Below are 23071 nucleotides of genomic sequence, written 5' to 3' on the forward strand. Positions count from 1 at the left end.
TGGCAGAGCAGGTGGCACCACCTCTGATCCCTGTGCTGCCCTACAGCCCTCTGCATCTGCTCACACTGACTGCAGCACTTTGCTGCAGCCCCACAGCACACGGGGCTCCCTCTGCCTGTGGTGTCAGGAAACCCAAAGAGGAGCAGCACAAATGTACAAAACAGCTCAAGTTTACTTTCAGCATAATTCCCTGCACATAAATTACCCCTTCTCCCAAACAGAATACTTAACACGTTTCCTAACCCTGTACAAGTGCAGTTCAGTAGTTAACGAGCTTAGAGCTGCTTCCCACCTTAATTACAGAAGCAATCCCTTAGCTTGTAGGACCCAGGAGAGGGATGCAGGCAGCAAAGGCAGGAGGCAGCAGGGCTCTGCTCCTCCCAGGGCCGTGCCCCAAGCTCTCAGATGGGCGGCACACCCCTGAGCCTGCGGATGACATTGGCCAGCCGCTTGGCCAGCCCTCCACGGCTGGGCTCCTCCACGTGGAATGTCCTAGTTAGCAGGTTGTAGAAGGAGCCATAGCACACAGCCACCACCGTGCACGTCAGGCAAATGACATTGTAGGGCATGCTGAAGTCTGGTGTTGGCAAGTTCACCAGCAGTGGCTCCGTGTACAGGCGCAAGAAATAGCTGGAGCCATCGGAGGAAGGAAACCTGGAGAAGGGAAGCAGGAGTCAGCCTGCACAAGACAGACTTTGTGCTGTTCAGCCCCAGGCCTGCGTGGCTCTGGAAGTGCTCACAGCCCCTTAGGGTCAGGCCCTCCTGAAGACCTCTGAATCCCATAGGAAATCACAGAAGAGGCAGTGGGGACCTACACCAGCAGTTGCCTCTTGTAGCTGCCTCTCTCACAAGGACCCCTGCCACACCACAGACACCCTCCAGGACCCCTGAGGTTTTGCAGGCTGGTGAAGCCCAGATGGGATGACAGCTGCAGCAGGCCTGCAGCACATTCCCTCTTCCCAGCAGAAAGGCACACTCACAGTGAGGTGAAGAGTGGGCTCTCCTCCATATTCACATCCTTCATTGCGATGACACTGGGCACCAGGGCACTAAGTACAGATGAACTAAGACAAAGGATATATTGGTGTCAGTCTTGCCAGTGAAGAGAACAAAAGTTCTTCCCACCCCAGAAACCCAGGCAGCAAGTGCTGCACATAACCCAGAAGGAAATGAGAAGCTGAGAAGTGACTTTACCTGACGTAGAAGCCGTGATTAGGGTCAGGTGGGTACTCTGTCCACTTCAGTAAAGCCCTCTCAAACTGAATTGTGATCTTGGTGGCAGAATTGGCTGGAAGCTGGATCAGCATTTCCAGGAGGTGAGGTCGTTTCCTGTCTTGGGCTGGCTGGTAGTGAATATAACCTAACCCCAAAGACACACATCAGTGGCATGGGCTGGGGGGAAGAATGGCAGGGGAATGTCCAGCCTCACACTGCCCAGAGATCTCCACAGAGTGGATAATTTTGCTTCCCCTGTCCTGGCAAGAGTTTTTCTGGGCAAGTGAAGATGCACGGGTAAAAAAAGACATGTTAAAGCTAAATCTGGCTGGTCTTCAGCAATGATGACGCATGAAAGTCAATGTTCAAAAAGAAAGGTAAAAATGTAAAATGTAATCAAGTCAACAATTTTAAATTAAGGTTCCTTTACTGCCCAAATCAATTTGCTTTGGTTCAGAATCTTGCTGGTTTATGAAACACTGTCCACGTGAGTCTATAGGACAGACTTATTAAAAGCAAATCTTGAGTGGTAGACTGAAGGCTGGGAAAACACCGTAAGATGTTTCATTTCCCAGGCATGTTACCCAGTTATTGTTGGGTCCAAGGGAGGGAACTAAACCATCTCTGGAATGTGCTGCTTGTGCCAAGGGATTCAGATGGAATATGCTGCCAGGAATGTCTACTTACTTGGCTTGTTTTCTTTTCCCTTGGTTATGATAGTCAGAGTGTGCACATAGAGTCGCAGATACCACGGCACAGTCTCCAGCAGGATCACAGGGAAAGCACGGTATGGGTGAGTGTTGTAGATGAGCGTGCTGATTTCTCCAGTCTGCAGCCCATACCCACTTACATAGCGCTGAGCATGCATTATGGGTGTTGACAGTTCTGCTGCAGAAAGGAAAAGGAAAGAGGAATGAGAGGCTGATGACAGGAGCTTTTGGGCCCGCAGCCCTGGCCAGCAGTGCAGAGGAGATAACACTGTGATCACTCACAGCTGTCTTCAGGCCGCTTCCACTTCAGCTGCACATTGAGGCTGCGAGATGTATTGAAGAGCACAGGGCTGAGCAGGTCATAGACTGCATAGGTTGTCTTGTCTCCTTGGACAATTGCTTCGTGTACAGATGTTGGTGTGGGGGTCACTTCCAGTAACTCTTTTTCCTGAGAAAGCGAGTGGACCATGAAAAGAAAAATTGCTCTTGAAATAAATTGTGGTGCAGGGCAAAACCCTACTCAGAAGCAGCCAGCCTGAGCTTTCCCACCCAACAACCAGTTCAGCACGCTTGCTGACACCTCTGAGCTCAGTCCCTGATGTAAGAGGCAAGGATGCTTCAGTGCCACTGAACTGAGAAAGCAGGAAGCTCCCTCATCCATGGGTGTTACCTTGTTCTTAGGAGAGATGTCAACGTAGACCTTGCTCTCTGATGCCAGAGGACACGCGTCAGTAAGGGTGCGAGAGAACATCTTAAACAGGGACCAATCTGTGGGAGGCAAATGCAGTGATGGATGGTGTAGGGAGCAGTGATGGACTGTAGGGAGCACAGCATAGTGGTGCTGAGCTTACCTTTCTTTCCTTGGCCAGTGGTAAAGCTGTCAAAGACCACAGTGAGTGTCTGCCTGAGCTCCCAGGAAACAGCCAGGCAGGAAGCATCCTGTGGAAGAGATAGCTTCAATCACACCTTCTGGAAAGGCAAGACAGAAGGACTGCAAGAGTCCCATCAAGGTGCACATGAGACCAGAAAAAGTGTGAGATACTGCAGGGGAGGTGGCCAAAATCATGTCACTGAACAGAGTCACAACAATGAGGCTACTAGTTTTCCCTAGGGGGTGATAAAGCTTCCTACAACTGAGCACCAGTTAAAGCTTGCTAAAATTGAATTCTCCTCAATTTGTAGAGCACCAAGTGGCCATGAGACACCCTGCACTGCCCAGCTGCTGGAGCAAAGAGGGAGGAGCAGGAGGGAGCCACTGAGCTTGATGCTTACCCGGCAGATGGGGCGGATGTGCACTGCCTGCGAGTGGTAGCTGCTGTGGAACAACCGCTCAGCCTTGAGCAGCACAGCCAGACCAGCCTGCAGGGGGAAGAGGAAAAACTCAGTCCGTGGTCTGCTCTCTGCAAGGCTTTGAGACTTCCTTGTGCACATTACTGCACCTAGCTCCACAGAGTGTATCTCAGTGCTGGAACAGAACTCGCCATTACCTTTGAGCCACATGGCAGCAGCTTCTTCCAAGGTGTGAGGTTCTCTGTGCAGACCACCTCCCGGGGCAGGACGGCATATCGCAGGAGACGGTGATCTGTCCCTGTGTAGGGAAGTGGAGAGTTAGCAGTCTGGGACTGTTTAGCCTGGAGAAGCGGAGGCTCAGGGGAGACCTTTTCACTCCCTACGACTCCCTGAGAGTTGGGGTCAGCTTCTTCTCCCAAGTAATAGCAATAGGATGAGAGGCAATGGCCTCAAGTTGTACTAAAGGAGGTTCAGATTGAATATTAGGAAGAATTTCTTCTCTGAAAGAGTTTGGAACAAGTTGCACAGGGAAGTGGGAGAGTCCTCATCCCTGGAAGTGTTTAAGGAAAGTGTCAATGTAGCACTTAGGGACATGGTTTAGTGGGCAGCATTGGTGGTAGGTGGATGGTTGGACTAGACGATCTTAAGAGGTCTTTTCCAACCTTAATGATTCTATGGTTCTGCTGCAGAAGCAGACCAGTTCCATTCTCTAGTGTACCTCAGAGCCCAGCACCCTTTGAAGGTGCCTAAAATGCCACAATCTCAATCAGGAATAGATCCTACTTGTTCAGAGTGATTTGGAAAGACTAAAGTAAGGGTATTTCTTTGCAGATTTTTTTTCAGAGTGCCTTAAATCCTGCAGTTCTCACTGGATGCTTTGTAAAACATGTTTCAGAGATAGCTAAGGGCTTGCAAGCACCTGCCACATAGTTATTTTGGGTTTCCTCTGCATAAATATAAGCTTCAATAGTAGGGAGAGGCAATGCTTCCAGCAAGTTAGCAATCCCCACTGTACATGTCTGTATTCAGATAGGGCACTGCCAGCTGCTGAAGTAAGGTTAGCTGACAGGAAACAGTGGGAACACTTGTTCTCCTGAGCGAGCTAGAACAGCACCAGCCTCTCTGGTATTTGTTCACGGACACGGGATTTCCCTTTCTAGGGATATCTCATCACAGTGACATCAACACAGGAAAAAACACTGCTAGTGCAGGAGTCCCTGCAGGACCTGCACCCAGCTGTGCCATGTGGACAGTAGAACTAAGGCTAGGGACAAGAGCCAGTGCACAAAGCCAGCTCTTCAGATGTGTGGGTCAGGCTCACCATTGGCTACACCCAGGGGTTTGAAGGACGCTGTTGGAGTGACTGTGTTGGTGGAGTCAATGAAGTTGAGAGAAGCACAGAATATTCCCGAGAGGATGTTACTCAGTTCTTTCCAGGCTTTGTCAACACTGCGTGAGAACAGATACCAAAGATTACTCATTAGCTTGGAGCCTCTGAATAACAGGTGTTAATTCGGTAACATCCAATAACATACTGCAGTGACCACACTGGCTTTCAGGAGCTTTCAGGTTGTTGGTCACTCAACTGTCCACCCCTCCCAGTGCTTTGTTCTAACACATGAGATGTGGGTGTTTACTGCAGGGGCAGTCGCTGGGCTGGCAGTGAGTGGTACGTAAGACTGGGGGAGCAGCGAGCAAGTGGTGGGGGCTGGATGGGGCAACTTAAGGCAGCTTTCAGTGGGATGGCAGGACAGAGAGAGCTCTGTGAATCCACACTGAGCTGCTGCAGCCAAGCTAGAGGGAACGTGAGACAGGGAATGGTGACAGATAGTGTATAGGAGTCAGAGGAAGTGAGTCATGGGTAAGAGCTTGGGGTGTAACCCTGCCACCACAGCCAGAGCTTTGTCATCACAGAGACAAGAGGGAATTGTTCCTTGAGTGAACAAGAGCTTTCTCTCCCTGCACCACTCTGCTCTTCAGACTGAGTACAGGTCCATTCTGTTTCTCCTTACAGCTGCTCCTCTCTTACAGGTCCTTCACTCCACCTGACATCAAACCATTTCTAGCTGAAGGCAAGCCCCAGCAAGCAGTACCTCTGAGGAGAGGAGGCTATGGACACCGTGCTGCAGGGACAGATGTGCTGCCTGCTCTCCATCTGCAGCCCTGCATCCCACCTGGACAAGGCTACAATCCCATAGATGCAGTGGTTGCTGGAGGTACATACTCAGGGACGGTGTCCTGGAACCAGACCCAGAGCTCAGCGCCAGCAGGGGCCCCCAGGGGCGGCTGCCCCCAACTCTGGGTACTCCAGAAGCCCTGCGTAAGGGCAAGGTGCAGCTCCTGCACGCCGTGTGCCGCCACCAGCTGCCCCAGCGCCTTCGGGAAGAGCCTGTAGTGAGAGACTACGGGGGTGTGAATGCCATGACGTCACCGCTGCGACACCGCGCCTCCGCCTGCTGACGTCATCAACCCCATGTAATCACGCAGCCTTGTTCCCGTGTCACCGCACCCCACGGCATCAGCACCGAGTAGCCTCACCTCCCTTATCGGCACGTGGCGCGACACGACCTTCGACCCCGCGTGACGTCACCACAGCACGTGCGACGTCGCACGCCCTCCCACGTGACGTCACACCCGCATCTCCGACGTCACCGCGCCGCCCTACCTGCCCCGTGCTGCAGGTCGGCGTCCCAGCGCGTGCGGAACTGGAAAACGGCGGCCACGTCCCCCACGGGCAGGGGCCGCAGCAGCAGCTCCTCCCGCAGCACGCCCCGCGTTGTCCCCTGCCCCAGCCCCGCCGCCAGCAGCAGCACCAGCCCCGCCGCCAGCATTGCCGCCCGCCCCGCCCACCTACTTCCGCTTCCGGTCCTGCCGCCCAATGGCGCCCGCTTCCGGCGTCGCGGTGGAGGTGCGGGTCGGCGGTGCTGCCTGTGTGCTGTGGCGCGCTGAGCGGGCGGCGCTCGTCTCGTTGCCCGGGCCCGGTCAGGGCAGTGAGTTGTCGCCGGCTCCAGTGGCCACGGCATGCATATAGCCCACGTGGCAGGAGCCTGGGTTCTCCTCTGAGAGCTTTCCTTTGCTCCTGCCGTCTGTGGGCTCTGTGAGGACTGTCCTCAAGGCCCAGCGCTGCCCTCACTGCCCGCGGTTCCCTCTCCTCGGAATGCCCCTCTGCATTCTAGTCTCCCTGTATGTGTCTGTCCTGCAGGCAGCAGATTCCTTAGGGAGTGGGCTCGTCTGCACGCTGCTTCCATGTGCTAATCTCAGGAGGAAGGCTGCACTGTGAGGATGCTGGCACATGGCTGTGATGGAGCTCGTCATACCCAGAGATGCAGTGCCCTCTGTGCAGGACTGCCTGCCTGCATCGTGGCAAGAACGTTCCCCTGGGGAACAGCTGAGTACACGGTGTTCCTACATCCCTGTTGCTTATCTCCATGCTCTTTCACTTGTGGGTTGACTGTGGCTCTGCTGACGCAGCGGGGGCAGTGGCAGCACTTTCCTGGCCTACATGTGCTGATAGAGGTAGTAGGCCCTGCTTGTCCTGGCTCGCAGGAAGCCAGTGAGGCAAGCTGCAACACGCTCCACTGTAATGGCTCCTCCTTCGCTCCTCCAAATCAGCCTGCAGCCAGGATGATGATGATCCTGTACTATGTTGGAGGAGCAGCTGATGCTGTGTGTGCTGATGGACTCTGTCAGCCAATTTGCGTAGGAAATCATCCTGGTAGTTACAGGTCACCAGCAAATCTCTTGAGGTCAGCTGTGCCATGCTGCAGCCTCTGGCTGCTTGCCTCATGGATGCAGCACTGCATGGTGACCTGCCCGTCCACACATGACCTGCTTTGCAGAGCAAACAGAAGTTTGTGCTGCCTGTTCCCTGCATGCAGGACTTCACCCTGTGCTGGAGCTGGGATGCATAGCAGAACTGTATTAGTTTGCTCCCAAGTGGCACTCCCAGCACACTTGCTTTAGAGTTCTCTCCTTGCTGCAATCCCCACTTAACCTTCATCCCAGTGCTGTTTTCTCCCAGTAACACACACACCCACTGCTTGGTTAGATAGGAGTGTTATTTCTCTGTATGCCTTTTTTAAATGCTTGTCTGGATAGGGTGTTTGTCAGTGGGACAATGGGAGCTGGGATCCCAAGGGATGGTTTCTGGGAATGGTGGGGCTGTAGGATGCTGAGCATTTGAGGGGAATGAAGCAAGGGAGTGTTAGCAGCAAAGCCTGAAGAGTTAATTTTGGGAGCCTACAATACCCATTTGCTTCTCCCTTGGATGCCAGGAAAACCTCCAGAGGGAGAGGAGGGGAAAACTCTCTCTCCTCTCCTGCAAGGCAGCAGTCCAGGATGGGGTTTACTGAGTGCCAGCAGCTTTCCTTCCTCCAGGCTGGCAGGTCCATCCAGAAGAGGCTGGGAGCAGAGCAGAGCTGGCTGCTAGCTTCTTGCTAGCTCTTTAGGACTGTCCTCCTGCAGCTCCTCCTCATCTGACTGCACCACGGGGGTCTCAGCCCCCTCCTCGCTGGTGTCCAGGCTGTTGGGATCCGTGGAGACAGAGGATGTGGAAGAAATGCGTGACTTGGTCTCAGCTGCATTGGGCACTTGCAGGGTGATTTCCTCTTGGCACTGGCTGGCATCTGCTCCTGGAGGAGAGAGAGGTAAGAGAAGGAAGAAAAAGGCTTCTGGAGGCTTCTTCCCTCCAAAACTTCAAAGCTAGCCCCCCCTCCCCCCCCACACACACAAGTTATTAATCTGTAGGCCACATTTTCTCCTTCACCCCTCTTTGGGGTGCAGTGGGAGCTGTGTGGCTGCTCTAGCCGTTCCCATCTCACCCCCCTGGTTTGGCTCTGGGCTCTGCCTTGCATTCTTTCCCCATTTTTGGTAGCAGAGCCTTCTCTGTCCTGTGTGAAGCACGGCTCAGAGCCATGCTGTGTGAGGCCATCAGCTGCAGTCACAGGATGTGCTGGGGAAATGTCTGGCTTGGCCTTGGTGACTCGCTGCAGTACATGTGCGTGGGGAGGAAGATGCTGGCATGCGGGGCTTTCCCTGTGGGACGTCTGCCCAGCTTTGCTGCTGGCTCATGGGGCTGTCTGTGCTTGGGCTCTCTTATCTTCTGCAGTGCAGTATATTTACAGGGTCTTTACCTCTGGGCTGTGGAGGTGGATAGTGGCATGGACCAGCCCAGGGTGAGGTCTTGCCAACCTCGTGGTAACCAGCACCAAGTGACTGTCTTTGTATGGAGGATGTGTGTATGTGCACATGTACACAGAGCACTGGGACAGGTCAAAGTGGCCAGGGCTGAAGAAGAAGCTGGTGAGGATGCTGGAGGCAGGAAGAGCTCCCGGTCTGGACCACAAAGCGCTCATACCTGTCAGGGGCTCAGAAACGCTGCTCTCCTCTGTCCCACAGGCCAGAAACACATCCACAGTGTCCTGGTCTGACAGGTCCATCATGTCCATCTGCTCCAGCACGTCCACATTCACCTCCATGGAGGAAATGCTCCCCAAGGGGGCTGCAGAGACAGAGGTCAGCAAAATGGTGAGTGCTAGTGTCAGGCAAAGAGCACCAATAGCCCATGCAAGCCTGTCTGGCCCATGGATTTCATGAAGAACTCCAAAATGGGAGGCCAGCCTTGCAGTGGAGAACCAAATTGCACCTGCTGGTAAGAGGTCCAAATGAGAATCACATTTGCTTAAAACATCCCCTGGAAAACTCTGCTGTCGCCACAATCCCTGCTCCCGCTCCAAACTGCTGTCTGGAGAGCCAGTGACTATGCAGGCAGCCAGCCTGGGTACCCCAGTTCAGTGCCTTTGTTAAGTGGAGTGAGTAATCCATGTGCACACCCACACGCAGCATGTGTGGCCCTGTCCGTGCAGGACATGCTGTCCCTGGCTGCCATTTAGGCTGGGGACATCCTGCCAATCTCTAATCTGTACCTGCTCCCTGAAGCATGTCTAGTCCTGCTCCGCTACCCACAGCACTTACGTCTCCGATGCTCCAGCTGCAGGTGAGACACGGGGAAGAAGAAATCCACTTCATGCTGGAAAACCTCCTCAAAGAATTTCTGCCGCTCCCGTAGTTTCAACTGCTGCTGCTGCTGCATCTGCTCCGCATCCAGGCTGCGCTGCCCCGGCTCCATGTCTGGGGAAGAAGGCAAGGAGGGTCAGGCCAGGCGGGCTGACAAGCCCTTCTGCCCATGTCTGCTCACTCGGCACTGGTTAGGTGGTTCTCTCTGCTCTGCTTTGCACATTGATCTGGTCACTATGAGTGGATGTTATGTGCAAGAGTGGCAGTGGCACTTGCCATGCTGGAGTCGGCTCTCACTTCTGAGTGTTGGGAAGCCAGGAGCTGGGAGCTCATACGCTGTTTTCACTGCTGCTGAAGTAAATTATGGTGGGGGGAAAGGGTGTTGATGTGAGATCAGTCATTTTAAGCACATGTTTAAAATTCATCTTTCTTGCTGCAAATCAGTGTTGTCTGCGAACGTTAACATGCAGGGGGAATTCCCTGAAACAAGAATTGGCATTAGTGCTCCAGGCTTCCTGGGCTGAGGAATGCATAAGGAATAAAAAGCATTAGCAGCCTTGTTACCCCTGCACACGCTCACTCCCACTGCCCCCCCTGCCGCCACCATTGCCATAAATACAGCCGCACCCACGCTCGCAGGCTCCCCCACTCACATCCCCTACTTGCACAGCCAGCTTGGCTTCTGCCTGCACAAACATTTTCATTCCTGTAATTCCTCCTGCAGTTCAGCGCCGGTGCCTGTGTCCCTGGCTCACATGGGAGTGAAGAAGCCCTTGGGCAGTTGTTGAAGGAAAGCAGCAGGGAGTTGTTGCTGCATCCCAGGACCTGGTACATCCCTTTCGGGTTGGGTACCCACAATGGCAAGGACCCAAATGCCACAGATGAACCATGGCCAGTGGCCCTGGCTGCTCCCAGGCTGGTGTTTGACCTCAGTTGTTCCAGATTTCCTCCCTGCAGCTCTTGGCCCAGCCAGCACAAGGAAAATGTGATTACTGGAGCAGGCAGTGCAGTAACCAAGGAAACCAAACAAACATCCCCTGCTCTGAGCACAGCCCAAACCCTCCACTCCTCGGGGTGGGGTGAAGGGAATCAAGCAGCAGGCAGCGCCCAGCATCCTCTCCCTGTCTGGTAGAGCAGGGGCAGAGACAGCAGGTGGTTGTCAGCAACGCTTAGTGCCAGGACACAGACTGGAGGGAGGTGGTGGGCCTGGTGTGTTATTCTGGGGATAAATGTCACATCATCTCAGAAGTCTTTTAGGGCTTCTGTGCCCTCTGCATGCCATTCTCCGGGGCATCCTTCGGCTGAACCACATTCTGCATGCAGCACAGAGCACTCAGGTCTGGTCATCACACACTTCCTGGAAGCAGATGCGGTCCTCAGCAAGGCAATGCCAGGGCAGCAATCCTGGCTGCCTGAAGGGGCCTTTGCTTTGCTGTGTCTGGCCACTGGGCAGCCATACAGGTGTAGAGCCCAGGCTGATAGCCGTGATGGCAGAAGCAGGGTTCAGGTTTAGCTTTCATAGCTGCATTCCAGTGCTGCTGCAGCACCTTCCCAAAGATACCCTACTTTCAAGGTAAGATGGAGGGTTTCTAAATTCTCCTCCAGTACAAATACAAAATAAACCAAATGCCAGCAGGTGCTGCCTGTAGTGCCATGAGCTCGGCTGATCCTTGCCATTCACCTTCCCGCTGCCCCTCTCTTCCCCACCACGTGACTGATACATGGGATAAGGGCACGATGGGGTCAGCCAGGACAAGTGCTGGTGGCAACATTCCTGTGGTGCACAGCGAAGGCATGCCGGGATTTCTCTTGTGGGAAGAATTAGCCGGACCTGTTTTGTTTTTTTTTTTTAAATGAACTTGTTTTCAAGCTCTCGCTGGGGTGCTGAGCACGAGCTCTGAGCTGCTATTATGTGCATAACACAGCAGCTGCACAGCTCTGCCCTGCCTGACCCGTGACCACGGTGAGAGTCGGGGATGGAGCCTTCCCCGCCTCCCAGGGCTCTTCCGGGCACACAGGGAGCAAACAGCCCCACTAGTGTAGCTGCTCCCCAGCAGTGCTGGCTGAAGACATAAAGGAGAGCAGCGTTCCCTGCCGCTGCCCTTCGCCATGTGACGGCCGGTCATGCTCCCACTGCCAGCGTGGGGATTGTCTCATCCTGCTGGCATGTTCCCACCGAGCGACACGCTCACACGCACAATGCGGCCCCTGTGCTCCGCGGAGGATTTGTCAGTACCTGCTGGTGGCCTGGCTTTCGTTACTATTGTCATGGTTATTGCTACAGCCTCTCAGCCATGGGACCAGAAGCTTATCTGCATGCACAGCCAGGCCCTCCCAGACGGCAGGGCCACGAGCACCCTGCTGCCCGCAGATCCTTCCGGCTCTCACAGCTCGCTGGGCTGTGTGAGGAAGGGACAAGCTCCAGGGATGCTGCTGGCATGGGGTGAGGGCAGAACGGAGTTCAAGGGAGCACCGGCTGAAAGGTGCCAAGCCTTCACTCAGGCTGGGAGCAGAACGTGTTGCCGTTGCCTGGCTGTATTTCTGTGGGAAATGGACACATTTTGCATTTCTCCTTTTCCTGCAGGATTTCAGTACAAACCCCCTCTGGGCCGGTGAATAGAAGGGGTGTATTTTGGGCTAGGAGAAGGCTTGTTAGTGGAGGCACAAGGCCAAACGGGGGTGGGAACAGCCTTTTCTTCAGCTCTTCAATTCCTTGAAGAAATTTCAAAGGAGCCAAGATTATTTTTCAGTAGGGAAAAAAGGGGTTGAGGAGAGTTCAAATGAGGGGTCACACCAAGCATGGTTCCCTGTTCCCTACAGAACAAATGAGTGGGAGCAGTCTAGCTCAGCTACCTCAGCCCTTCTCCCTGCACTTGCCCTGGACCAAAACCTGACCCTGCACTTCTGGAAAGGATCAGGGCACCCCCAGCTGCCTGGCTTGCAGGACATGGGGAGACTGAAGCAGGGAAGATGCAGCTCCTCGACTGACACAGTATCCTCCAGGCAACCCTGCAGAGATATGGGCCTCTTCTTGTCCGCCCTGCCCCAGCAAAAACATGGCAGAGCAAGGGTAAGTCCCAAGGGCTCTCTGCTCCTTTAGCCTAGGGAGAAGCAGCTGGAGTGGAAAGCTGGGAATGCTGCAGAGAAGCGTTCAGGGTCATGCACGTGGAAATGGGATACTTGGACACCATGGCCGCCTGAGCATGAATTCCCTGCCCGGTCCCTTCTCAGTCAGCTTTCCTGACCTCGTGTCGCAGCAAAGCAAAAAATAACCACAGCCTTGGTGAGAGGAAATGCACCAGAAGAGTGGAAGGGAAGCGGTGGTTTTGGCAGAGCCGTTTGCTGGGAAAAGCGAGGAGAGCTGAGACGGGGAGGACGCGGCACTTTATAACCCCTCTGTACAGCGGTTTCAACGCCTGCACTCCTCCAAGGCATCTCCAAATCCCCTGCGTCTCAGCACTAAAAATATCCCTGCCGCCCAGAGCTCTTCTACCCAGCAGAGGCTGTGTCATAAGACCCTGCTATTTACGGGGCCCTGATTCAATTCTTACAGCCGCGGGAGGACGAAAAAGCCGCGAGGGCAGCACGGCGTGGGGAAGGGAAAGGCTCGGCGCGCAGACGGCTACGGCTCCCAGTCGTCCCACACCGCTGTTCGTGCTTTGCTCTGCTCGCTCTCTTCATCCCTTAAGCCCTGCTGGTGCGGGGGCACCTGGTGCTCCGGGGGGCTCACGGACAGCCGCCTCTGCTCCTGTCCTGTGGCTAACAGGTCCCCGAGCTCAGTCGCTTCCCAAGCAGGTGCCCCCACTGCGCATCCCCATCCCGGGCTCGGGGCTTTCCACGCATCCCCCTTCCGAAGCAGCCGGACCGGCAGGCTGCAGCTGCGGGGCGAGCCAGGATTTGGGCTGGTAGGACTTCGAGAGGGGCATCGCCGCTCGGCAATCAGCCCTTACAGCACGTTACAGGGCAGACCCCCTCCCGACCCCGCTCCCCCTCCCTCCGAACGCTCCCCCGCACTCCGCCTCGCCCAGCACTCACCGGGCAGCCGCCGGCTGCGGCTCCGAGCCCCGGCGCCCGACATACGGCGGCGGCTGCTGAGCCCGGGCCGGCTTCAGCGCGGGGCTGCCGCTCGCCCATGGCCGCGCTGCGGGGCGGTGCTCGGTGCTGCGGGGCGGTGCCAGCGAGCGGGCGGTGCGCGGGACTCGGGGGGCTGCGTGGATGCTGGAGCCCGGCGGGGTCTCTGCGGGTCTGGCTGCCGTGCGGAGGTCCCGTTGCAAGGGATGAGGATGCACGCTCTGCTCGCTGCGTCCTTTATTGTTATTGGTTTTTTTTTTTTTCCTCTGGCTAAAAGGAATCGCCGGGCGCTGTTTGCATCCTTCTCCTGCTGCCTTTGCTGTCTGCCCCACTTGCTAGAAGCTGGGCTGAGCTGGAGACCTGTTGCCTGTGCTTCCCACAGCTGCTGGTGTCACCTCGTGCAGGTGATGTTGGTGACGAGGGGTGAGCTTTGGTGTGGATGTGGGTACCTGCAGGCCTGGCTTGCACCAGGCAGTGTGCCCACCCTGTCAGCCACCCCCGCTGACCCTTGCTGAAAACACGAGAGTAGGGCCAGGGAATGAGCTCAACTCTGTGCTATGTGCAATGTCTGCACCCATTGGCACCGCTTCCCATCACAGCACACTGAAGCCGCTCCCTTGCTCAGGATTCCCTCCAGCACCCCAAGGTCCCTGGGGCTCTGTGCTCCCCATGTCCCCACTGTGGGCACAGCACTGGTGGTGCTGAGGGACCCACATGCAGGCATCTGTATGCTCCATCCTGCCTGGCTGGAAGGGGGCTGGGAGCCATGATATCAGCCACCCACAGCCTGACTCATCCCAGCTCTCCAGCACAAGCAGTGCAGCTCAGCAGGGCACTCATTTCGTTTAAACTGATAAGGCCCCACACAATGATTTTCACTCGTGACCAAGCGTGCCTGCTCCTTACCAGAGGGCAAGAGGGGACACTGAAGGTGACAGGGAGTTCCCACTCGAAGTAGGGAACCCTGAGAACAAACCTCTGATTGATACCCACAGGGATGGAGCCAATTGTGCTGCTGGGGCAGGCCCATGGCATTGTCCTGTGCCACCCTAACCACAGTGCCCTGGTCCCTGGGAAGTGTCCCCAGGAGATCCGGGTCACTGGCCCAGGTAGGGAATGACACATCTTCTTTCCGGGACACAGAACTCAGCTCCTGCCAAAAATCCTCAGGGGACCCAGCATCAAAGCGTGGTCGTCATCAGGGGAAAATGCAACGTGACTTGTTCCTCCTGCTGCTCCCGGTCAGGTTTCTTCCTTCTATTACAGGTTTGCAACAAACAGGAGGTGAGTCAGGGCGTGTGGGGCGGGAGGTGAGGATGGAGCTGGGGAGGGAGCAGCTGCACAGTGAAAGGTGAGCTGGTGCTAGGCAGGTGAATCATTCCGTGGGGAAAACCGATCGTAATCCTCACAGGCCGTGCTGGCAGTGAGGCACAGCTTGGCTCGTTCGGTAAATTGCAGAGCAAAGAGAAAAACAAGGCAAGGCTTTTTTTTTCTGAGGCAATAAATTGTGAGGGAGCAGCCTGCAGAGCTGCAGCAGCCGCATTCCCTGGGCTCCTTAAAAGGGAGATTTTAGTCTGGGACAGCAGGGAGAGAGCAAAGCCATAAACACCCTCACAGGAATGTGGCTGCTGAGAAATGAGGCTCCCACAGCACTGGGGGGAGCAGGGCCATGCTCTTGGCCGTGCCCCAAGAGAACACCGGTGTCCTCAGGTCTGGTGGTCCCCAGGGGGCTCTGACCTAGTGCTGTGTCCCTGCATCCCAGGTCCGTGCCCTGCAGACATCCCCATGGCTGGCTGGTGGCATGGGATCTGGTAGAGCTGCAGGGCAAGGCATGGCTGCTCGCATCAGTGACTGCCCTGTGCATTTGGGGGGGTTCCCTTTCTACTCTTTTAATCTTTTCACTCCCTCAGGATCTACAGACTGCCCCTCCGGGATACTTGTTTCTGACATCATAGCCCTGCACTTTTTTCCCACACCAGAATGTGTTGCATTTCTGTTGAAGCCAGCTGGCAGGGATGGCTGCATGGACGCTCAGATTGGAACCACTGCCATTGAATGGGCTGCCAGAGCTGGGTGAAGGCATGGCTCACCGCGAGCCCTGCAGCACTGGACCTGTCATGTCAATGTCACCACACAGCCTCAGCCCCCAGGGAGCCAGGAGACACTTGGCACAGGGCTGGGGGCAGTGTGGAGCTGGGACAGATGCTGGTGTCCAGAAGGACCGCAGAGGAAGAGCCATCCCAACACACAGGGTACAGACAAGCATTGTTTGCCACTGTGTTCTTCTCACCCTTAAGCTGCTCCATCCCTGTACCCCTATTGAGCTCTCTCTCCATCAAGCTGATCTCCCATTGAGCTGTCTCTCTGTTGATCCATCTCTGCCATTACAGGGCTGTCCCCATTCTCTTTGCACAGCTGGGTGCTGGGCCTGGAATTCTAGTGTCACAGAACAGTGAGGTCACAGCCCATGACACTGTGGCCACCAGCAGTGCCAAGAACAGCCCCCAACACCTCTCCCCACAGCTTTGCATTGCCATCTGAGGCCACAAAATGAAATCAGCTGCACCCAGAATGAAATCAGCTGCACCCCAGGAGGTACAACGCTGTGGCATGGCACTGCACTCCCCGAGCCACCACCATGGGGACATCACAGGGAGGGGACCCTATCAGAGGGGTTGGGGTCTCCATGTGCCTTTGGCAATACCATGATCTGGGAGAAGGCCCCACTGATTTGCCCACCCCTTGCTCAAATTAAGCATCTCTGCTTGGGGTGCTGCGTCTCCAACAAAGCCCAGGGCAACCCAGTGAGATGGATGCTCTCTGAGATGAGCTTGGTGCCACCCTAACCCTAACTGTGACCCTGTGACCCATCGCTGTTTTCTCCCCCTCTCAGGCTGGAGACCCAAGGGACAAGCCCTGCCCGCTGTGCATCGTGGAGCAGAAAAGTCGCCTCTGGAAAGTAAGGGTCCCTTGGCATCACCACAGGGGCTGTGGGGCATGGGATGGTCTCTGAGCCCTACCCCTGTCCTCCTGCCCCACAGACACTGAAATCACTGACACTGCTTCGGCTGCTGAAGAGCACAAACCGCAGGGTGCAGCGGCTGCATGCAGTTGCTGTGCACTGCTGGCACTCGCTCACAGCACAGGGGCTGCCCGGCATCACATCACTGCTCCCCAGGTAGGTGGGGGTGCAGAGTCCGTGCCCCAGCCCTGCTGCTCTGCTGGGAAAGGACTACAGCAGGATAAAGCCCAGGGGTGTGAATTAGAGGCAGTTTGGGGTGGTGCGGGGAGGGTGCTGGGTTCCGCTTTAATGGAGGTGTGCAGACAGGTGCAGCCCATTGGGTGCACTGAGCCATGACCACCCGCACCCGGTGCTGGCATACAGCCCCTCTGGGCAGCACAGATGCAGGATGCTTTTCGGTCTGGGCTTAGGGAATGTCGCCACCTGCCAGAGCTGGAGGAGGCTGTGGACAACACTGAGACCAGCTCGACCAGCAGCATCGTGGATGCACCAATGGACTCAGAGACAAGCACACCACCAGCAGCTGTGGAAGCAAAGCGGGACTTATTGAGGACCCTTCCCCAGCGCTTCCACATGCCAGCCCCCAAAGTGCTGTGCCGGCCTTCAGCCCAGCGCTGGGTCAAGCCCTGCTGCACCCGATCCTGCGGAGAGAGCTTGGAGCGCACGCTCACCATCCACTACTCCCGGTGACCACCATTGGTATGAGCACTGTCCTCACTGAGCAGGGCCACCCCCCTGAGCTCCAGCACAGCTCATCAGCTGCTGGCTTCACTTTCAGGGCTGCCTGAGGAGTTGGAGAAGAGCTGCCAGGAGACCTGTGAGGTGATGCGCTCAGCCTTCTGCTATGAATAAAGGGGGTGGCCTATGCCTTACACTGGCTGTCTGCCTCAGAACTGCTTTTAGTTTGACTCTCCACTGTGCCTGTAAGAGGTTTCTACTTGCTTTGGATTCAGGGGATGGAGAATGCTGGGGTGCAGCCCCCCCCAGGTGCAGGGATAGATGTGTACAGAGAGGAGGAGGTCTCTCTTCCGGGCACCCCAGGACACACTGTGCTCATGCCCATGGGGCACAGACACCACCAGCCCCCATAGTGATGCTGTCAAAGTTCCAGAAACCTCCTGCTCCCATCTGGGCTGGGGTAACCAAAGAATGACTCATTGGAGAAAAGCCAGGATCAGGCTGTAAAGATGCACAGTACCATGTAATCCCCTTAAGGATATTACAGCAATGGGAGCTGCTGGTGCCAGAATCAACAAAGAACGTTTTATAGCTGGAGGTGCTGAAGTTGAAGGCTTTGAAGCCACACACACTTCAGGCTTTGTTCAACGTGATGCACTGGGTTACCCAGGAGGCTCAAAGCACACAGCCTGAGGGTGGCTGCAGCCCCACAGCAATGGCAGCTCTCAGAGCAACACTGGGACAAGCACAGAAAGCACCAAATGAAGAGCAAGAGCACAAGGAGAGAGCATGAACCCAGAGCAATGCTTACTCTGCCCAGGTCTCCACTGCTGGAAGCCCCTACTGCACATTTGGGGTGACACGTGAGAGCTGCAGTCTGGTTTGACAGTGGCTTTCGGCTCTGCACAGAGCAGTGCATCGTGCACAGCACACCGGGGCCAGTCCAGCAGATGGCACTCGGATCGCATGGTGCTGGGCTGCACAGCATGGAGCTGCACAACAGAGGGATTCGTGGAAAGGGACAGGATTGCACAAGGCTGAGAATCCTAGGAAGGGACAGGGCTGCACAACTGAGGGTTTGTGGGAAGAAGCAGGGTTGCATGAGTCTAGGAAGCTTAGCAGAGGATGGGGTGTATGTGGGATGCCTGGTGCACTTAACCCTTGAGACCCCAAATCCCACAGTTTCCCATGCAGCTCCATGTGCTGAGCTGCATTTTCCCAGGCTAGGGGGGTGAGTGCTGGCAAAGGGGTGTAATGGTGTCCATGGGCACAGGGAGCTTAGATGTGAGGTGCAGGCTGCATGCAGCCATGAGTGCTAGCAAAGGGCTGCAATGAGAACTGCTCTGCCTGTGGGCACTCATTAGCGATGGTTCAGCCTCCTTGTTAATTAACCATGGCCAGATCCACTAATTATCTATGGCCAGAGCTGGCTGCCCTCCGCACGGAGGTGGGCGGGGATCCTGCAGGCCATGGGGTACCAGGGCTGGAGTGAGGGTAGTGGCATGGGGCGGCAGTGGGGCACGGCTGCGATACTTGTGGCGCTGGGTAAGGCCGGGGCTGGGATCTGGGTTGGGATCTGAGTATGAGAGCCAGGTCCAGTCTGGACTCAGGAGATGTGGGCATGGGGAACATCCTGTGCCTGGGATATCTGGGTGCTGGTGTCCCCTGCCTGCGCCACCCCAGGGAGGAGGTGGGTGTTGCCCCCAGAGGTCCCATGCTCACACCAACCCCTTGGTGCTGGCAGGGTATCTGGCCATGCTGCTGGCATCGGGCACCGCCTGCACCAACGTGTACCGAAGTGTCTCTGACTGCGTCCTGAAGCTGGGAGAGAGCATGGCCACATACGGGAAGGAGGACAGCATGGAGCTGCAGGGGCTGCACAGGGTCTGTGGGTGAGTACAGCGAACCTCTGCTTTCATGTTTATTTGCCTGCCTCCTTGCTAGGCACCAAGCAGATGGGAGCTGGCTATGTCCTGCTCTTTCTTCCCCTTTCTGCACAGAAAAACCAGCTCAGGGTGTGCAGCCTTCCCAGGACATGGCAGGATGCTGGGATGCAATGGGAATTTCTCAGTACTGTGTCTCTGAGCATGTGGGTTCTTGGTACTGGGGACAGCAGGGCACGCAGCACAGTGTGTGCTGTGTCTGGCTGCTGAGGGCTGATTCTTCTCTACTGAAACTTCCAGCTCCAGGGCAGGTGAATGTGTAGGAGGGGGCTTTAAACAGGGACATAAAATAGAAGGAATGGAGGAAGGGGTCTTCCCAGTGGGGCAGGGGTTAAGGAACTGGCTTGTCCCAGTCCTGGTGAAGTGATGACAGTGCATGACAAGCCTGCTGTGATCAGAGGAAAAAGACAGTGACGTCCCAGTTTCCTGCCAGGAACTATTTCTGAATGACTGGCCTTTAACCCCATCCTTTCTCTGCCTTCCCAGAATCATGGTCCTCTCTCTGGGTACATGACTTGGGGGTGGAAGTGGAGCTGAGAGCATTGCACCAGCAGCGTGGACATCTTGGTTCCCTAAGGGCTGTGTGACCGCAGCCCAGCAGCTGAGCAGGGGGGGCTGAGTGGGGCGAAACTGCAATGTGCCATCCCTGACCAAAAGCAGAAGTGGGTTGGGTGCTGCTTTGTGCCACCCTTTACCCAAAGGGGTGAGTCAGGCTAAACCCCCACCTTGCCTGGCAGCAGGCTCTCATTATCTCAGGATATTTATTCTGCCACGGTGACTCTGTTTAATGAACTGGATCACAGCTGGCATTCTGACTTCAGCTTGGTAAGAAAACTAAATAAAGTTCTCTCGTCTGCGTGTCTGGAGGAAGGTGCCAACTCCAGCACCGGGTGCTTAGACAAAACCAGGCTGTGCTGTTCTGGTGCTGGGGTCTGTGCTCTATTGCTGGGCTGGGATGTGAGCCTGGGGGCCCTGGGTAGCAAAGGTGCAGAGCCACTGCTTTTCTTTTTGAAGGGAGACCTGGGGAAGGTTAGCAGCAAGCATGGCTTAGAGCCTAATCTATCTTGGGGACAGGTTATCATTCTGAGAGAAACCACAGCTTCAAACCACACTGGTGAACCGTTCTGAGGTCTTGCTTGCAGGTGCTGGGGAGCTCTGCCAGCCAGTGCTGCCCGTGCCAGCTGGAGGAGTCACCAGGGCTGTGGCTCCAGGGCTGAGCACAGGCCATGGCATTCGCTGAGACTTTCAGGCTCCTGCTGGTTTATTTTGTGGGTTTGCATCTACAAAGTAGAGACCTCACCTGTGAGCTCAGCTGTGCTGGGACATGCTGTTGTGCTGCTGTTCACACAGCAATCTCCTAGGATGTCATCATCCCCTCCCCAGCACAGTGCAGCACTATACAGCAGCCTTTGCTTCTGGCACTGAGTCAAATACTCTGATAGTCCCAAATACTCTGCAACTGAAATAATCTAAATAAATCTCCTCCACAAAGCAACATGCCAAACCCAAACAGACAGAGATGCCTGCTCCAGTCCTCCCCATGCAAGGCAGGGAGGCACGGCTCTGCCTGATGCCTGGTGTCTTCACCTGGGGGGCAGCTGGAGCTCATCCACATTGCTCTGCAGCTGTGGGCAGAGAGCTTATTGGGAACAGCTCAAAAGCAGCTTCTCCAGAGCCAGCTGGCTTCTTTAGCAAAGGTAAGCAGGAGCTGAGGGGCAGACGCAGCACAGGGCTAGTGCTGGAGTGTGCTAGGCCAGCAGGACTGCACCCATCATGCTCTATGTGGAAGTCCTGTTGGGATGCTGAACCTTTAAGCTTTAATAGAGTGGGTGTTTCCTGTTGGGCTGCTCTCTGTGCTGGTCCTGGGGCTCAAAATATTGAGGCTGCAGATGTTTGCAGGGTTGACTGGGCTCTGCCTGCTCCTTCATGCTGTGATACAGTAAGGGAATTAATGGTGTGGTTCTCTGCTGCAGATACTGGGACGAATTTCATGTCTGTGCCCTGACTGCTCTCTGGGAGTGCCAGAAGGAAGCGGCAGCCATCTGGGAGATGCTGAGGAAGGAGTCCCGAAAGATCAAATTCCAAGGCAGCCTGTTTGACCTCTGCAATCCCAGCACAGCCCAAAGCTTTGCCTGTATCTGCATTCCCCATGTGTCAGTTCTTAGCATCCCCCTCATCATCACTTGGCTGAACTTATAGACCTCAGCTCCGTAAGTATCACAGCAAAGGTGCTGGCAGTACACTGGGGCTCCTTTCTGATGGTTTGCTTTTCCAGACCTTTGAGGAACACAGTGTGCAGTACCAGCAGACCCTCAGCTCTGCCCCATGTCTGTGAGACTGAAGAGTTCAGCAGCATCTCGTGGGTTTCGCTATTTCTCTGTAATTTGGGACATTTGTCCCCTTTGGCCTCAGGGCACAAGCAGAGCTCTGGCTGCCTGCAGGGGATTTGGGGGAAAATGGGAAGTGAGTCACGAATACCAGATTCTTTTTGGACCTTTCCATGGCTCTTGTATGGAAGCCTGTTTGTTCAGCTGCCTGTTTCCACAATGTCAGCTCTCCAGGTTTTTGATTTGGGTGCTGGAAACTTGTGAGGGCAGGGGATGGTGTACGTCCTGCAAAGAGCACAGAGGTGCTGGCTTTCTTTCTGGGAGGACACCCTGAAAACCCTGCTAAAGAATAGCCACAGGTGCATGACCTCTTTCCTAGCACATATCTGGACTCCCAAGTAATTCCTGTGTTATGTGTAGATCACTTTTCTAAGGAAATGAAGAGGCAAGAAAATCTTTGGGTGGGGGGGAGATGATGTTAAGCAACCATGACAAAACCTTTCTAAAGTAACTCTTTTACTTTGATGTTTTTCCCAGTAGTACTTGTAAGCAGCTCTGTGGGTGACTGTGTGTAATTTTATAGTATTAAATTCTGTTGCAGAGATTGAAACTATTTGTCCTGCCTCCTGTTTGCAATGCAGCCTCTTCTAGCCCCCTTTGCAGCTCAGAGCACTGTTAGTTTTGCAGCTTTGGTACAAGCACAGAAAGTATTTGCCCTAGAGAGGTGCTTGCATGCAATTTCTGGGTATGCTAGAAAGACTGTTATTGGGAATACAATGCAGTTATGTGTGCAAGGATACTCAAAAAGCCCTGCCTTACTGTGTAGGGGAGGAGGAGCCACAGGGACCCAGTGTGGCCTGGGGCCAGTGGTTCTCCCAGGGGAAGCACAGTCTTGCTTGGTCTTTCCCCTGCTTTCAGTTCATGCCCTGCAGAATACTGCCACTCCTGAATGGGGAAGGAGCTGGTTTTCATCACGCTCTGCATTAGTGCTTAACAGCTGGATGTGGCTGTGAATTTCATGTTCTAATTAAGAGAACCATCTGTTTTTCATCAGATTTGAAATGTCTGTGTTTAACTAACAGGGTATTTCAGTCTGCCTTACCTAAATATGTCACACATCACTCTGGCTGTTTTCAGACTGGCCACATGTCAGGGCACTTGCTTTGTTTTTAGGACAGGAGTAGTGGTTTGGGGTTTTTTAATGACTGCTCGCGTTCCTCTCCTGGCACTCATGCTTTTCCTCTTACTACTCTCTCATTTACCCATTCAGCTCCTGCAGCTGCAGGATGGAATGAATGAATGGAGGCAAATTCCAAGAATTGAGATGGGGAGGAGCAGCTGGTGTTCAGACAGCACTCCAGAGCAAGGTTGAACCCAGGCCTTCAGCAGACGAGTTACTCATGTATTCAGCATCTTTGGCACAATGCCTGACAACAGGCAGTGGAGAAAGGGGGAGCCAGGGCACTGCAGAGCCCGCTCTGAACCACGACGCTGCTTTGGTTCTCCTCCCTGCTCTGCTCCAACAACAGTGTATGCTATTCCATGCTGTTCTCCCTTCCCTCTTTTGCTTCCTCTTCTGCTTATGATTCATAGTGGGGGGGAAAGCTGAGCAGGTGGGCATCTGAGGCTGCAATCTTTGTATCCAGCTCACTGTACTATCTTTGTTTTGAATAGGGGTTTTATACCTCTAGGGAGACAAAGCACAACTCTCAACATTTCCCTTCCTTAGCTTCTCTTTGAATTTGGCAGCTTCTCTTAACATTTTCAGTGTTTGGATGGCTTTGGGGAAGGGGAATGTAA

The 23071-nt window shown here is 54.9% G+C and overlaps 3 protein-coding genes across 8 annotated transcripts; 1 reads left to right on the top strand and 2 right to left on the bottom strand.

Annotated features, from left to right (window-relative positions):
• Positions 1-154: 154 nt before the first annotated feature.
• Positions 155-6046, bottom strand: PIGT (phosphatidylinositol glycan anchor biosynthesis class T). Its single transcript, XM_042836013.1, has 12 exons — positions 5881-6046; positions 5440-5617; positions 4537-4664; positions 3413-3513; positions 3198-3284; positions 2777-2864; positions 2596-2693; positions 2208-2373; positions 1903-2103; positions 1195-1360; positions 981-1064; positions 155-654 (listed from the first exon to the last, which is right to left on the bottom strand). Exons 1-12 carry the CDS (start codon positions 6044-6046, stop codon positions 402-404), a joined length of 1716 nt encoding a protein of 571 aa, XP_042691947.1. The 3' UTR covers positions 155-401.
• A 1209-nt stretch (positions 6047-7255) lies between these two features.
• DBNDD2 (dysbindin domain containing 2) lies at positions 7256-13318 on the bottom strand. 3 transcript variants are annotated; one of them, XM_042836023.1, is made up of 4 exons: positions 13266-13318; positions 9189-9344; positions 8572-8715; positions 7256-7846 (listed from the first exon to the last, which is right to left on the bottom strand). In XM_042836023.1, the coding sequence occupies exons 1-4, from the start codon at positions 13306-13308 to the stop codon at positions 7641-7643; spliced, it is 549 nt and encodes a 182-aa protein (XP_042691957.1). In that variant the 5' UTR covers positions 13309-13318; the 3' UTR covers positions 7256-7640. The 3 variants fall into 3 exon arrangements, with proteins under 3 accessions (XP_042691957.1, XP_042691956.1, XP_042691958.1); XM_042836022.1 differs by lacking the exon at positions 13266-13318 and adding an exon at positions 9884-10335; XM_042836024.1 differs by lacking the exon at positions 13266-13318 and adding an exon at positions 9507-9743.
• Positions 13319-13526: 208 nt separating this feature from the next.
• On the top strand, positions 13527-21837 carry TP53TG5 (TP53 target 5). Of its 4 annotated transcripts, XR_006171610.1 has the most exons (8): positions 13527-14585; positions 15212-15553; positions 16195-16260; positions 16343-16479; positions 16734-17022; positions 17102-17145; positions 18746-18893; positions 20918-21837. XR_006171610.1 is itself a non-coding variant. In XM_042836020.1 (7 exons), exons 1-4 carry the CDS (start codon positions 15317-15319, stop codon positions 17011-17013), a joined length of 720 nt encoding a protein of 239 aa, XP_042691954.1. In that variant the 5' UTR covers positions 13527-15316; the 3' UTR covers positions 17014-17022; positions 17102-17145; positions 18746-18893; positions 20918-21837. The 4 variants fall into 4 exon arrangements, 2 of the variants coding, with proteins under 2 accessions (XP_042691954.1, XP_042691955.1); XM_042836020.1 differs by having other exon boundaries at positions 13527-15553; XM_042836021.1 differs by lacking the exon at positions 20918-21837 and adding an exon at positions 19431-19505 and having other exon boundaries at positions 13527-15553.
• The last annotated feature ends 1234 nt before the right edge of the window (positions 21838-23071 follow it).

The sequence above is a fragment of the Centrocercus urophasianus genome, unplaced genomic scaffold, assembly GCF_019232065.1.
Source record: "Centrocercus urophasianus isolate 14NV4802_14NV808 unplaced genomic scaffold, USGS_Curo_1.0 seq_562, whole genome shotgun sequence".
NCBI lineage: Eukaryota > Metazoa > Chordata > Aves > Galliformes > Phasianidae > Centrocercus > Centrocercus urophasianus.